This window comes from Phyllobates terribilis, unplaced genomic scaffold (assembly GCF_046119375.1).
Source record: "Phyllobates terribilis strain yellow unplaced genomic scaffold, ASM4611937v1 Scaffold_3__8_contigs__length_932513732, whole genome shotgun sequence".
In the NCBI taxonomy this organism is placed as follows: domain Eukaryota; kingdom Metazoa; phylum Chordata; class Amphibia; order Anura; family Dendrobatidae; genus Phyllobates; species Phyllobates terribilis.
Genome location: NW_027362763.1, coordinates 6,069,009 through 6,081,939, shown reverse-complemented (window position 1 = coordinate 6,081,939; position 12,931 = coordinate 6,069,009). Strand labels below are relative to the sequence as shown.

The 12,931-nt window shown below is 60.7% G+C and overlaps 1 protein-coding gene across 1 annotated transcript in view; it reads right to left on the bottom strand.

Moving 5' to 3' along the window:
- Window positions 1-12,931, bottom strand: part of CAD (carbamoyl-phosphate synthetase 2, aspartate transcarbamylase, and dihydroorotase) — a 36,912-nt gene that overhangs the window by 3,649 nt on the left and 20,332 nt on the right. Inside the window, 17 exon segments of the mRNA XM_073673623.1 lie at window positions 193-228; window positions 408-552; window positions 761-856; window positions 964-1,104; window positions 1,893-2,083; window positions 2,184-2,385; window positions 2,854-2,985; window positions 6,032-6,196; window positions 6,281-6,447; window positions 8,047-8,128; window positions 8,205-8,444; window positions 8,515-8,619; window positions 9,359-9,541; window positions 9,628-9,795; window positions 9,870-10,088; window positions 10,219-10,401; window positions 10,490-10,714. Of these exon segments, the coding sequence (XP_073529724.1) occupies window positions 193-228; window positions 408-552; window positions 761-856; window positions 964-1,104; window positions 1,893-2,083; window positions 2,184-2,385; window positions 2,854-2,985; window positions 6,032-6,196; window positions 6,281-6,447; window positions 8,047-8,128; window positions 8,205-8,444; window positions 8,515-8,619; window positions 9,359-9,541; window positions 9,628-9,795; window positions 9,870-10,088; window positions 10,219-10,401; window positions 10,490-10,714 (2,680 nt within the window).

Sequence of the window (12,931 nt, the reverse complement as noted above, 5' to 3'; positions counted from 1 at the left end):
CGATCATTGTGTAAATTACAGCCGCTGCGGAGGGAGGGGGCGGACTCTACACAAGCTCCTCCCACAGTGGCAGTCATGACCTGGGATCCCGCTATTCCCCTGATTGGTGATAATCAGAAGTCACATGATTAAGTTAATTTAGCCACTCCCCCGAGAGATTTGGACCCGCCCAGTTACCGCTCCTGGCGCTGCTCCCTCGGCCCCGAGACGCGGACATCCTCCTGAGCCCTGGATATTGCAATAAAGGGTTAACTGGGATGTCAGACCCATAGTCACACGACTACAGAATGCAGCGCTCACAGGGTTAAGGCTTCACCGCTGCGGGGTCATGTGACTCCGACCTCATGTTTAGGATCTCTGCTTGCAGTGACTGGAGCGCTGGGCATGGAGAGGTAGCGGCCGCTCACCTGGTAACCCGGGATCAGAGGCGCGATGGATTCTGGGCGGCAGGTGGAAGCGGGTGTCTCCGGCGGGGCCGGCTCTGCGGGGGCTGGGAGCGCGGCTGCGGACGGTCTCGCTCTGCACGGTGACATGGCGGTGACGCTCCGGAGTCTGAGAGAAGAGAGGAAGGTTAATGAAGAGGACCAACGGGAGAACCTGCTCCTTCCTCCGGGAACGCGTGGGCGGGAGCCGCTTCTCCTACCGTCTAACCCTAGTAAAGGGTTAAATAATGGCGCATTGTGTGACCCTCCCCCTGTACTGATGGTCAGACGATCCTTATGTGCTGATTGGCTGAGAGTACTCGGGGGAGGGGTCTCACCTTCACCAGCTCCTTGGCGGGGGTCGGCTGCGTGGCGGTGATCAGAGGTGGAGCCCATTTCCTGACATCTTGACCATAACCGGCCGGCACTAGGACCTGGAAAACAGACAGTGAGCCGAGTGCAGGGGGTCCGACAGAGGACACTATGGGGGGGTTGTGGTACCCGACAGTGGAGACGATGTGGGGGGGTGCGGGCCACTTACCTGGCCGTCTATGTAGGCGACTTCCCCTCGCAGGACCACCCTCCGCACCGCGCCCTTCAGCTTCATCCCTTCAAATGGAGTCCACTTAGATTTGGTGAACTGCAGGGACTGCGGCACCAACCACTCCTGCTCCAGATCCACCTGCGGGAGGGAGGAGGAGCCAGACGACGAAGGGGGGGGGGGGGGGAGGGAGGAGCCAGACGACAGAGGGGGGAGAGGGAGGAGCCAGACGACAAAGGGGGGGAGAGGGAGGAGCCAGACGACAAAGGGGGGGGGAGAGGGAGGAGCCAGACGACAAAGAGGGGGGGGGAGGAGCCAGACGACAAAGAGGGGGGAGAGGGAGGAGCCAGACAAAGAGGGGGGGGGAGAGGGAGGAGCCAGACAGAGGGGGGGAGAGGGAGGAGCCAGACAACAAAGAGGGGGGGGGGGAGAGGGAGGAGCCAGACGACAAGGAGGGGGGAGAGGGAGGAGCCAGACGACAAGGAGGGGGGAGAGGGAGGAGCCAGACGACAAGGAGGGGGGAGAGGGAGGAGCCAGACGACAAGGAGGGGGGGAGAGGGAGGAGCCAGACGACAGAGGGGGGGAGAGGGAGGAGCCAGACAACAAAGAGGGGGGGGGAGAGGGAGGAGCCAGACGACAAAGAGGGGGGGGAGAGGGAGGAGCCAGACGACAAAGAGGGGGGAGGGAGAGGGAGGAGCCAGACGACAAAGAGGGGGGAGGGAGAGGGAGGAGCCAGACGACAAAGAGGGGGAGGGGCAAACGACGAGGAGGGGGGAGAGGGAGGAGCCAGACGAGGAGGATGAGACGGGGAGAGGGAGGAGCCAGTTGGCAAGGAGGTGGGAGAGGGAGATAACAGACGTTCGTTAGCGACAGTTCGTGAAAAGTAGGAGACAGCAGGTGAGGATCAGCAGATAGCAGAGAGCACTCGCCTCTATGTACGTGTTCTCCTGGACCGGGAGGGAGAAGATCTTTCGGGGGTTCTCGTACAGGCGTTTGATGATGTCCTCGATGGTCAGCCGTCCCTCGCTGACCGCTGTGAGCAGGAGGGGCAGCATGGTCTCTAGCCCGGGGTATCCTGGAGGGGGGCTGGGACCGTCCTTCTCCTCCACAGAATGAGGGGCTGAGAGGACAGATATTACCACGTTAATGCCGGGTCTTGCAGACCCCCTGAGGAGCGGGGCCGTGACAGACCTCGCAGTGAGGGAGGCGTCCGTTCTCACCGTGATCGGTGGCGAAGCAGTCTATAACATCCAGGTTGTCCCACAGAGCCTGCATGTCGTCTCTGGTGCCCAGCATGGGGCGCACCTGGCCCCGCTTATCCCCCAGCCGCTCCAGGTCGTCCAGGCACAGAAAGAGGTGATGAGGGGCCACCTCGCAGGTCACCAGGATCCCCTTCTGCTTTGCCGCCTTAATGATCAGAATCTGCCGAAAAAAAACAGCCAATGAGCGAAGGTCTAAGGGAGGCAGCAGCCTGGGGTCCGGCAGGGGCTTGAGTCTCCCACCTTTGCCAATGTCCCAGACTCCCCTCCACCCCACCCACCAGACCCCATCTCTGCCCCACCCACCAGACCCCCATGTCTCAGACCCCACTTTTGCCCAACCCATCAGACCCCCACATCCCAGACCCAACCTCTGTCCCACCGGCCACACTCCCCTCCATCCTCCCCGTCCCCTCATGTCCCAGACTCTCCTCTGCCCCACCCAAACTTCCATCCCGCCAGATCCCCCCCTTCCCTATGTCCTAGACCTGTCAGAGGCTTATCTCCTGTGAGTATTCCCACAGCCAGATCCCTCTACCCTCGGGGAATGGTCAGGACCACTGAACACTTGGGAGGGCTGGCGATATTCGTCTAATGTGTGCCAAGACCCATCTATGTGCCAGGTACCCACCTCCTCCTTCTTGGCCACGTGGCAGATGTGCACCGATCTCTTGTACAGCTGTGCAACCATCAAGATGGCGGCGACGGTCTGGTTCTCAGCGTGGGCCACGATGGGCAGGTGAGCGGGCCACTTCTCAAAGTGCTGGAAACAGAAGGGATAACTATTAATGGAGGCTGTCATAAAAATATTAAGATCCATAAAGCCACCCTACTGAAGGGGCATTCACACCCCCCCCCCCCCCCGCACCAAATTTAAAAAAGACAAGAGCTGGCAATCTAAGCTGCCTTGAATTAGAATTACCCAGTTGACAGAGGAAATTACATATAGTTGGGAAGTGACAAATCTAATTAAAATTCCTCTTGAAGCCAAGACTCCTTACAGAGTACAGGTAATTAGACAGGAAAGATATTTTCTGAAGTTCAAAAAAAAAAAAAAAAGAGACATGTGTTTAAGCATAGATAGAGAAGTGGAAGAGTCGTTTTTATCCCCAGGAAGGACCTCTAAAATTTTGAAAGGTAGGGAAGCGAATATCTAACACCTTTTAGAAATAGCTATTGTTCCTCCAGGATGAGCTTCCTTCCATCAAAATATCTTTGGTAGCCATTAGGGCACCGATGGAAAGTTATGAATATCGGGATTTGTATAGATCCGATATCCACGGGACGCACATTTTTCAGCTTCAGGTATAATTGAGGGAGAATATGCGTATTTTTTCATAACTGTAAGCCCCAAAATCAATAGTAGTCAGATAACTGACACCAGCCATGCCATGTTTACGATCTGTGGAAAAGTAAAAATACAGATAAAAAATATGGTGGAGATCTCGAACTTCTGCGATTGTCAGGAGTGAAGATATGGGATGGGTGAGAGTACGGTAGGTGAGGGCAGAGCTGGTCGTGCGGCGGTATGGAGCGAGGGTTACTGCAGGTTGTAGGCTTGTCGGAAGAGGTGGGTCTTCAGGTTCCTTTTGAAGGTTTCCATGGTAGACAAGAGTCAGATATGTTGGGGTAGAGAGTTCCAGAGTGGGGGGTGGAATCTTGTATACGATTGTGGGAAGAGGAGATAAGAGGGGAGTATAGAAGGAGATCTTGTGAGGATCGGAGGCTGCGTGCAGGTATGTAACGGGAGACTAGGTCACAGATGTATGGAGGAGACAGGTTGTGGATGGCTTTGTATGTCATGGTCAGGGTTTTGAACTAGAGTCTCTGGATAATGGGGAGCCAGTGCAGGGATTGACAGAGAGGAGAGGCCGGGGAATAGCGGGGGGACAGGAGGATTAGTCAGACAGTAGAGTTTAGGATAGATTGGAGGGGTGTGAGAGTGTTAGAGGGGAGGCCACAGAGCAGGAGGTTGCAGTAGTCAAGGCGGGAGATGATGAGGGCATGCACTAGGGTTTTTGCAGATTTGTGGTTGAGGAATGTGCGGATCCGGGAGATATTTTTGAGTTGGAGTCGGCAGGAAGTGGAAAGGGCTTGGATATATGGTGTGAAGAAGAGTTCAGAGTCCAGGGTTACCCCAAGGCCGCGAGCGTGTGTGACTGGGGAGAGTGGGCAGCCATGGAATTTGATAGATTGGCCTGTTGGGGGCGGTTGAGTGAAATTGTTGGAAAGATGATGAATTCAGTTTTATCCATGTTGAGTTTTAGAAATCTGGCAGAGAAGAAGGATGAAATAGCGGACAGGCAGTGTGGGATTCTGGTTAGTAGGGAGGAGATATCAGGTCCAGAGAGGTAGATCTGTGTGTCATCAGCATAGAGGTGATACTGAAAGCCATGAGACTATGAGCTGTCCCAGGCCTAAGGTGTAGATAGAGAAGAGCAGGGGTCCTAGGACTGAACCTTGGGGGACCCCAAGAGATAGGGGGTGAGATGAGGAGGTGATGTGTGAGTGGGAGACACTGAATGTCCTGTCTGTTAGCTATGAGGAGATCCAGGATAGGGCCAAGTCTGTGATGCCGAGTGATGAGAGTCTGGAGTAAGAGGGAATGGTCCACTGTGTCGAAGACAGATGACAGGTCCAGGAGGAGGAGGAGAGAGTAGTGTCACTTGGATTTGGCGGTTAGTAGGTCGTTGGTGACTTTAGTCAGGGCAGTTTCAGTGGAATGGTGCAGTCGGAAGCCAGATTGTAGGCGGTCAAAGAGGGAGCAGGAGGAGAGGTGGGACGACAGTTCAAGATAGATGTGTTGTTCCAGTAGTTTTGGGGTATAGGGGAGAAGTGATATGGGGCGATAGCTAGCTAGAGAGAATCGGTCAAGGGAGGGCTTTGTCATTTTCCTAAGTCTTCAGCTGAGATGAGAGGGAGAAGGCGCTGGGGGACGGAGGAGAGAATTGAAAGTACTGAATAGGGAGGATATGAGAGATGAGAAGTATGTTATACGCATACGCTACCTGAACCAGGCCTCCAGTCAGACGACTGGTGGTGGCAGCGAGTCGTCTGGGGTTATCATGGCATTAGCGGTGATCGCACAGGGGTATATACATATTCTATGTATTGGAATCGGAGGAGTATATATCATACTCTCGCTGTTAGGCCGGTTATCGGGAAACTATCAGTTGAAACAGGCTGCGGCCTCCTCCGTTAATTGGTTAATCGCATAATTGTCCGGACGATAAGGGGCAGCAGAGAGCTGCTCATGACAAAAAGATAAAAGCGGGTGGATCTGCGCAACCTCCTGAGCTGTGATCTTTGACAGATGTGACTTTCCCCCGGCCCACCAGCAGCCTGGAGAGGCTCCCCCCCGGCCCACCAGCAGCCTGGAGAGGCTCCCCCCCGGCCCACCAGCAGCCTGGAGAGGCTCCCCCCCGGCCCACCAGCAGCCTGGAGAGGCTCCCCCCCCGGCCCACCAGCAGCCTGGAGAGGCTCCCCCCCGGCCCACCAGCAGCCTGGAGAGGCTCCCCCCCGGCCCACCAGCAGCCTGGAGAGGCTCCCCCCCGGCCCACCAGCAGCCTGGAGAGGCTCCCCCCCGGCCCACCAGCAGCCTGGAGAGGCTCCCCCCCGGCCCACCAGCAGCCTGGAGAGGCTCCCCCCCGGCCCACCAGCAGCCTGGAGAGGCTCCCCCCCGGCCCACCAGCAGCCTGGAGAGGCTCCCCCCCGGCCCACCAGGAGCCTGGGGAGGCTCACCCCCAGCCCACGTATCACCTCTCGCCGATTGACAGGAGCCTGAGAGACCACCAGTAGTTTGTGCTCACCTCCATCCACAACGACACGTTGTCCATCTTCAGCTGGGAGTAGGTGTCGTTCAGATACATCTTCAGTCCGGCCGCTGAGCTGGCAATGGAGGCGAGGGAATCAGTGTTCTCTGAGCAAGCGCCGAGAAAAAGGGCAAAGTCACAGCGGGCACCGGCTTCTGCCAACTGAAGAGACAGAACGAAGGGTTAATGTCACCCAGCTGCAGCGCCCGGGATCGCGGTGACCAGGACCGTGATGACCACGCTGACCTTCTGCGCCAGTGACAAGCTGGCAGCGTCTGTGATGGCAGGGTTGGTGTTGGGCATAGCGCACACCATGGTGACACCGCCTGCCAGTGCCGCCGCCGTCCCGGAGGAGAAGTCTTCCTTGTGTGTGGCCCCGGGCTCCCGCAGGTGAACGTGAATGTCGATCAGACCTAAGAACACACAAAAAATAAGACCGTGCCCCCAAAAGTCTCATCAACTGCACAAATACACCCAGCAGAAGGGGGCACAGAGGCCGCGCGGCGCCAGACCCGGGGGCACAGAGGCCGCGCGGCGCCAGACCCGGGGGCACAGAGGCCGCGCGGCGCCAGACCCGGGGGCACAGAGGCCGCGCGGCGCCAGACCCGGGGGCACAGAGGCCGCGCGGCGCCAGACCCGGGGGCACAGAGGCCGCGCGGCGCCAGACCCGGGGGCACAGAGGCCGCGCGGCGCCAGACCCGGGGGCACAGAGGCCGCGCGGCGCCAGACCCGGGGGCACAGAGGCCGCGCGGCGCCAGACCCGGGGGCACAGAGGCCGCGCGGCGCCAGACCCGGGGGCACAGAGGCCGCGCGGCGCCAGACCCGGGGGCACAGAGGCCGCGCGGCGCCAGACCCGGGGGCACAGAGGCCGCGCGGCGCCAGACCCGGGGGCACAGAGGCGCCTCATGAGATGTCTGCACTATCCCAGAGCGTGTGGGATTACAGGTACAAATATCACCTCATGGGACGAGAAAGAAAAACGTGCGTGACATGGGAGAGCTGGCGGGGGACACGGGACGGCCCGGCGGGACATTTACTCTTGACCCCAAAGGGTCCAAGGGTCGGACATTACAGAACATCGCGCTGCTCATCTACAGTTACGAAGAAGGAAAAAGGAAGAACAATATTTTCGTTCACATTTTTTACACGTGCCTCATTAATCAGACCCGGCTCAGACGATTCACCATTTATCCAGTCTTCCCCTCCGCTCGGTTATCTTACCACCCTGTTCACATTCGGAGGTTTCTCCAGCATGGATCACTGTGCCTTTGCCCCCACAAACCATCCAATAAGATAATGTAATACCCCGTGTGCAGCTCGGGGAGGATTCTGCTATGAGGGGACATATTTCTCTCGATCAGTCCGACCACAATTAATAACACCTGGCATTGACTGCGCCGTTCTTCTCTGGGGATTACATGTTGGAAATAAACTGCTAATTTTCACCCCTTTGGATCGGGCCGGACCCCCCACCTCTCTTTTCAAATGAAACTAGCATACCCGGCGTGGCCCGAGATGCCCCCTCCTGCAGCCCTAAATGCCCCCCTCACCCCCTGGCCTCTCCGCGCCACTCGATCCTGCCCCCTGGCCTCTCCGCGCCACTCGATCCCGCCCCCTGGCCTCTCCGCGCCACTCGATCCCGCCCCCTGGCCTCTCCGCGCCACTCGATCCCGCCCCCTGGCCTCTCCGCGCCACTCGATCCCGCCCCCTGGCCTCTCCGCGCCACTCGATCCCGCCCCCTGGCCTCTCCGCGCCACTCGATCCCGCCCCCTGGCCTCTCCGCGCCACTCGATCCCGCCCCCTGGCCTCTCCGCGCCACTCGATCCCGCCCCCTGGCCTCTCCGCGCCACTCGATCCCGCCCCCTGGCCTCTCCGCGCCACTCGATCCCGCCCCCTGGCCTCTCCGCGCCACTCGATCCCGCCCCCTGGCCTCTCCGCGCCACTCGATCCCGCCCCCTGGCCTCTCCGCGCCACTCGATCCCGCCCCCTGCTCCTGGTTTCGGCCTCCTCACCGGGCAGGCGGATGAGTTTCTGGGAGGTCATGCAGTCCACGTGGGTCTTCACCGGAGGGGCCGCTCTGATCTGTCGGAGAGCCTGCAGGAGACACAGATATGGGAGGCTGTGCTGACATCTTGTGCTGAGCCCACCATGCGCGCCCCCCGACACTCACCTCCACAAACAGCTTGGTGCACTTGATGTCGATGATAAGGGGCACGGAGTAATCCACGGCCAGGCGGCGGGTGCGGTACCCCCGCGTCACGAAGGAGGAGAGGCGGCGGCCCCCCGAATTCCTCATAGAGAGGTTGATGACCAGGTCAAAGTGGTTCTCAGATAGATGGTCCATGATGCTCCGCTGCTTCAGGGACCCGTCGCCGTCCGGATCCTCAAAGGGCCAATCCATGGCCTTCACCTGCAGAAAAGGGGCCGTTATACATAGCCGCAAGTCGCTGGGGGCGGGGCCGCAAGTCACATGACCTTACCTTGATGCCGTGCTCTGAGTAGAAGTCCGCGGTTCCCACACTGGCGACCAGACTGTACCCCAGGCTCTCCAACGTCCGCACCGCGGGGAGCAGCTCACTCTTATTCTGCAAGACAGAGCAGTCACTCTGGTCACATCCAGAGCTGCAAGCACAGGGCGGCTCTCTACAGATCGGATTTGCATTTAAATGTTATGAAAAGATTTAACCTCAGACGTGACCGTGTGGGCTACCCCAGAATGCCCTGCAGTGATGGCGTCACGTGGTACATTGCAGCCAATCTGGAGGGACTATCAGAGACTGTATAAAAGCCGAGGCAGGGAATGCAGTAGCCATGTAAGGGCGAATCGGGATAGTGAGAGGACGTCACAGCTCAGTGCCGCTGCGTCTGTCCTGCTGCTGCTGAATTACAATTACACATTTTTTTCTTCGTTCTTGATTCACTAGAAAGCGGCAGCAACACCGGCACGGGCCATCCGGGCAGCAGTAGTACCAGACGCAGCTCACACTTGGCCTCCTTGCATGTGTATTGGTGGAGGAATAGTGGAGGCCGCTATGGAATATGTCACATCAATCTTCTGAGTGAGTGCGCCGTGTTATTAAATGGGTGCTGTTACTATCCGTTACCATCCACTTATGTCAGTGGGTCCATAAGTGGTCATACGATGTGTACCCCCCCGATGGTCAGCAGGTTCATATACGTGGTCATTCGACATGTACCCTCCGATGGTCAGTGGGTCCATACGATGTGTACCCCCCCGATGGTCAGCAGGTCCATATATATGGTCATTCGACATGTACCCGCCGGTGGTCAGCGGGTCCATACGATGTGTACCCCCTCCCTCACCTTGTAGCTGCCGATGGTCAGCAGGATGTTGTTGTGGGGGATCTTGAAGCCGGTGCTCAGCATGGCCTTCAGATACGCCTCATAGCGGTTCTCCCCGAAGCAGGCGACCTCCCCGGTGCTCGTCATCTCCACCCCGAGGACCACGTCAGCTCCGGCCAAGCGGGAGAAGGAGAACTGCGGCACCTGAGGGCAGTGATGGAGGCAGGGGTCAGAGGGCAGGGGGTCACACAGGACAGGGGCGGGGGGGGGCTACAGATGCCATCACTAACCTTCACTCCAACAATTCCTGTGCCGGCCATGAGTCCCACAGGCTCCACCTCTTCTCCCATGATGACTTGTGTTGCCAGGGCGACCAGATCTACCCCCAGTGTCTTGGATACGAAGGGGAAGGAGCGGGAGACGCGGACGTTGCACTCAATCACCTTCAGCTGATCGTCCTGGGGGACAACGAAGGGTTAAATAGCGATCCCTACATCTCCCACAATGCATTGCATGGGCACCATCTTGTTACCTTGGCGATGAGCTGCAGGTTAAAGGGTCCGGTCACCTGGAGCTCCAGCCCCACCGCGTGCACAATGGCCTTGATCCGCTCCATGGTTTTGGGTGTGATGTCCTGAGGAGGGGTGACCAGCGTGGCGTCTCCGGAGTGCACCCCCGCGTTCTCCACGTGCTCAGAAATCGCCACTGCCACCACCACGCCGTCACAGGCCACCGCATCCACATCGATCTCCTGATCACACAGGAGGCCATCAGTGAGGTCATGTGATCATCCTAACCGCTGACCCCCATGATGCCCACCAGCCCCCCACTTATCTCCACCAATCCCCCTCCGCTGATCCCCCAGACTGCACCACATGAACCTTGGCTTCCTGGATGAACTTGGAGATGACCACCGGATGCTCCTTGGACACGGCCACCGCACTGGACAGGAACTTCTCCAGATCCTCATCTGTGTAGGCCACGTTCATGGCGGCGCCGCTGAGGACGTATGATGGCCGCACCACGCAGGGGTACCCCACCGTGTTACAGAACTGCAACGCAGACTGGAGACGGGAAGATGGAGGGTCAGAGACAACGGGTCACTGCGACCCTCCAACCCCACATCACCTGGACCTTCCCAAGTCCGCTCACCGGGGTGTCTGACAGCTCCCTCCACTGCGGCTGACTGATCCCGATGGTGTCCAGCAGGCGGGAGAACTTGAAGCGGTTCTCAGCAGAGTCTATGGCCTCGGGGGAAGTACCAAGGACGCGGCACTGCTGACGGTGCAGGGCCATGGCAATGTTATTGGGAAGTTGTCCCCCCATAGACAGGATGATCCCCTCAGGGTTCTCCAGCTCGTAGATGTCCATTACTACCTGCAGCATAGAAAAAGCGGACAGTCATCAGAAACACTCCGCGGGCACGGGCGATTGCTGTGACTAGCCCTGATCCGCCTCCACCGCGGCCACCCCACGCACAGGAGAATGCTGCGCCCAGCCCTGATCCCCCTCCACCGACCCAAACACGAGAGAATGCTGCGCCCAGCCCCGATCCCCCTCCACCGACCTAAACACGAGAGAATGCTGCACCCAGCCCCGATCCCCCTTCCCCCTTCACCGCCCCAGGCACGGGAGAATGATGCGCCCAGCCCCGATCCCCCTCCACCGCCCCAGGCACGGGAGAATGCTGCGCCCAGCCCCGATCCCCCTCCACCGACCCAAACACGAGAGAATGCTGCGCCCAGCCCCGATCCCCCTCCACCGACCTAAACACGAGAGAATGCTGCACCCAGCCCCGATCCCCCTTCCCCCTTCACCGCCCCAGGCACGGGAGAATGATGCGCCCAGCCCCGATCCCCCTCCACCGCCCCAGGCACCGGAGAATGCTGCGCCCAGCCCCAATCCCCCTGCCACCGCCCCAGACATGGGAGAATGCTGCGCCCAGCCCCGATCTCCCTCCACCGCCCCAGGCACGGGAGAATGCTGCGCCCAGCCCCGATCCCCCTCCACTGCCCCAGGCACCGGAGAATGCTGCGCCCAGCCCCAATCCCCCTGCCACCGCCCCAGACATGGGAGAATGCTGCGCCCAGCCCCGATCTCCCTCCACCGCCCCAGGCACGGGAGAATGCTGCGCCCAGCCCCGATCCCCCTCCACTGCCCCAGGCACGGGAGAATAATGCGCCCAGCCCCGATGCCCCTCCCCCCTCCACCGCCCCAGGCACGGGAGAATGCTGCGCCCAGCCCCGATCCCCCTCCACCGCCCCAGGCACGGGAGAATGCTGCGCCCAGCCCCGATCCCCCTCCACCGCCCCAGGCACGGGAGAATGCTGCGCCCAGCCCCGATCCCCCTTCCCCCTCCACCGCCCCAGGCACAGGAGAATGCTGCGCCCAGCCCCGATCCACCTCCACCGCCCCAGGCACGGGAGAATGCTGCGCCCAGCCCCGATCCCCCTCCACCACCCCAGGCACAGGAGAATGCTGCGCCCAGCCCCGATCCCCCCTCCACCGCCCCAGACACAGGAGAATGCTGCGCCCAGCCCCGATCCCCCCTCCACCGCCCCAGACACAGGAGAATGCAGCGCCCAGCCCCGATCCCCCTCCACCACGGCCGCCTTAGGCACAGGAGAATGCTGCGCCCAGCCCCGATCCCCCCTCCACCGCCCCAGGCACAGGAGAATGCTGCGCCCAGCCCCGATCCCCCTCCACCACGGCCGCCTCAGGCACAGGAGAATGCTGCGCCCAGCCCCGATCCCCCCTCAACCGCCCCAGGCACAGGAGAATACTGCGCCCAGCCCCGATCCCCCTCCCCCCTCCACCGCCCCAGGCACGGGAGAATAATGCGCCCAGCCCCGATCCCCCTCCCCCCTCCACCGCCCCAGGCACAGGAGAATGATGTGCCCAGCCCCGATCTCCCTCCACCGCCCCAGGCACCGGAGAATGCTGCGCCCAGCCCCAATCCCCCTTCCACCGCCCCAGACATGGGAGAATGCTGCGCCCAGCCCCGATCCACCTCCCCCCTCCACCGCCCCAGGCACGGGAGAATGATGCGCCCAGCCCCAATCCCCCTCCACCGCCCCAGGCACCGGAGAATGCTGCGCCCAGCCCCAATCCCCCTTCCACCGCCCCAGACATGGGAGAATGCTGCGCCCAGCCCCGATCCACCTCCCCCCTCCACCGCCCCAGGCACGGGAGAATGATGCGCCCAGCCCCAATCCCCCTCCACCGCCCCAGGCACGGGAGAATGCTGCGCCCAGCCCCAATCTCCCTCCACCGCCCCAGACACAGGAGAATGCTGCGCCCAGCCCCGATCTCCCTCCACCGCCCCAGACATGGGAGAATGCTGCGCCCAGCCCCGATATCCCTTCCACCGCCCCAGGCACGGGAGAATGCTGCGCCCAGCCCCGATCCCCCTCCCCCTTCCACCGCCCCAGGCACGGGAGAATGCTGCGCCCAGCCCCGATCCCCCTCCACCACGGCCGCCTCAGGCACAGGAGAATGCTGCGCCCAGCCCCGATCCCCCTTCCCCCTCCACCGCCCCAGGCACGGGAGAATGCTGCGCCCAGCCCCGATCCCCCTCCACCGCCCCAGGCACAG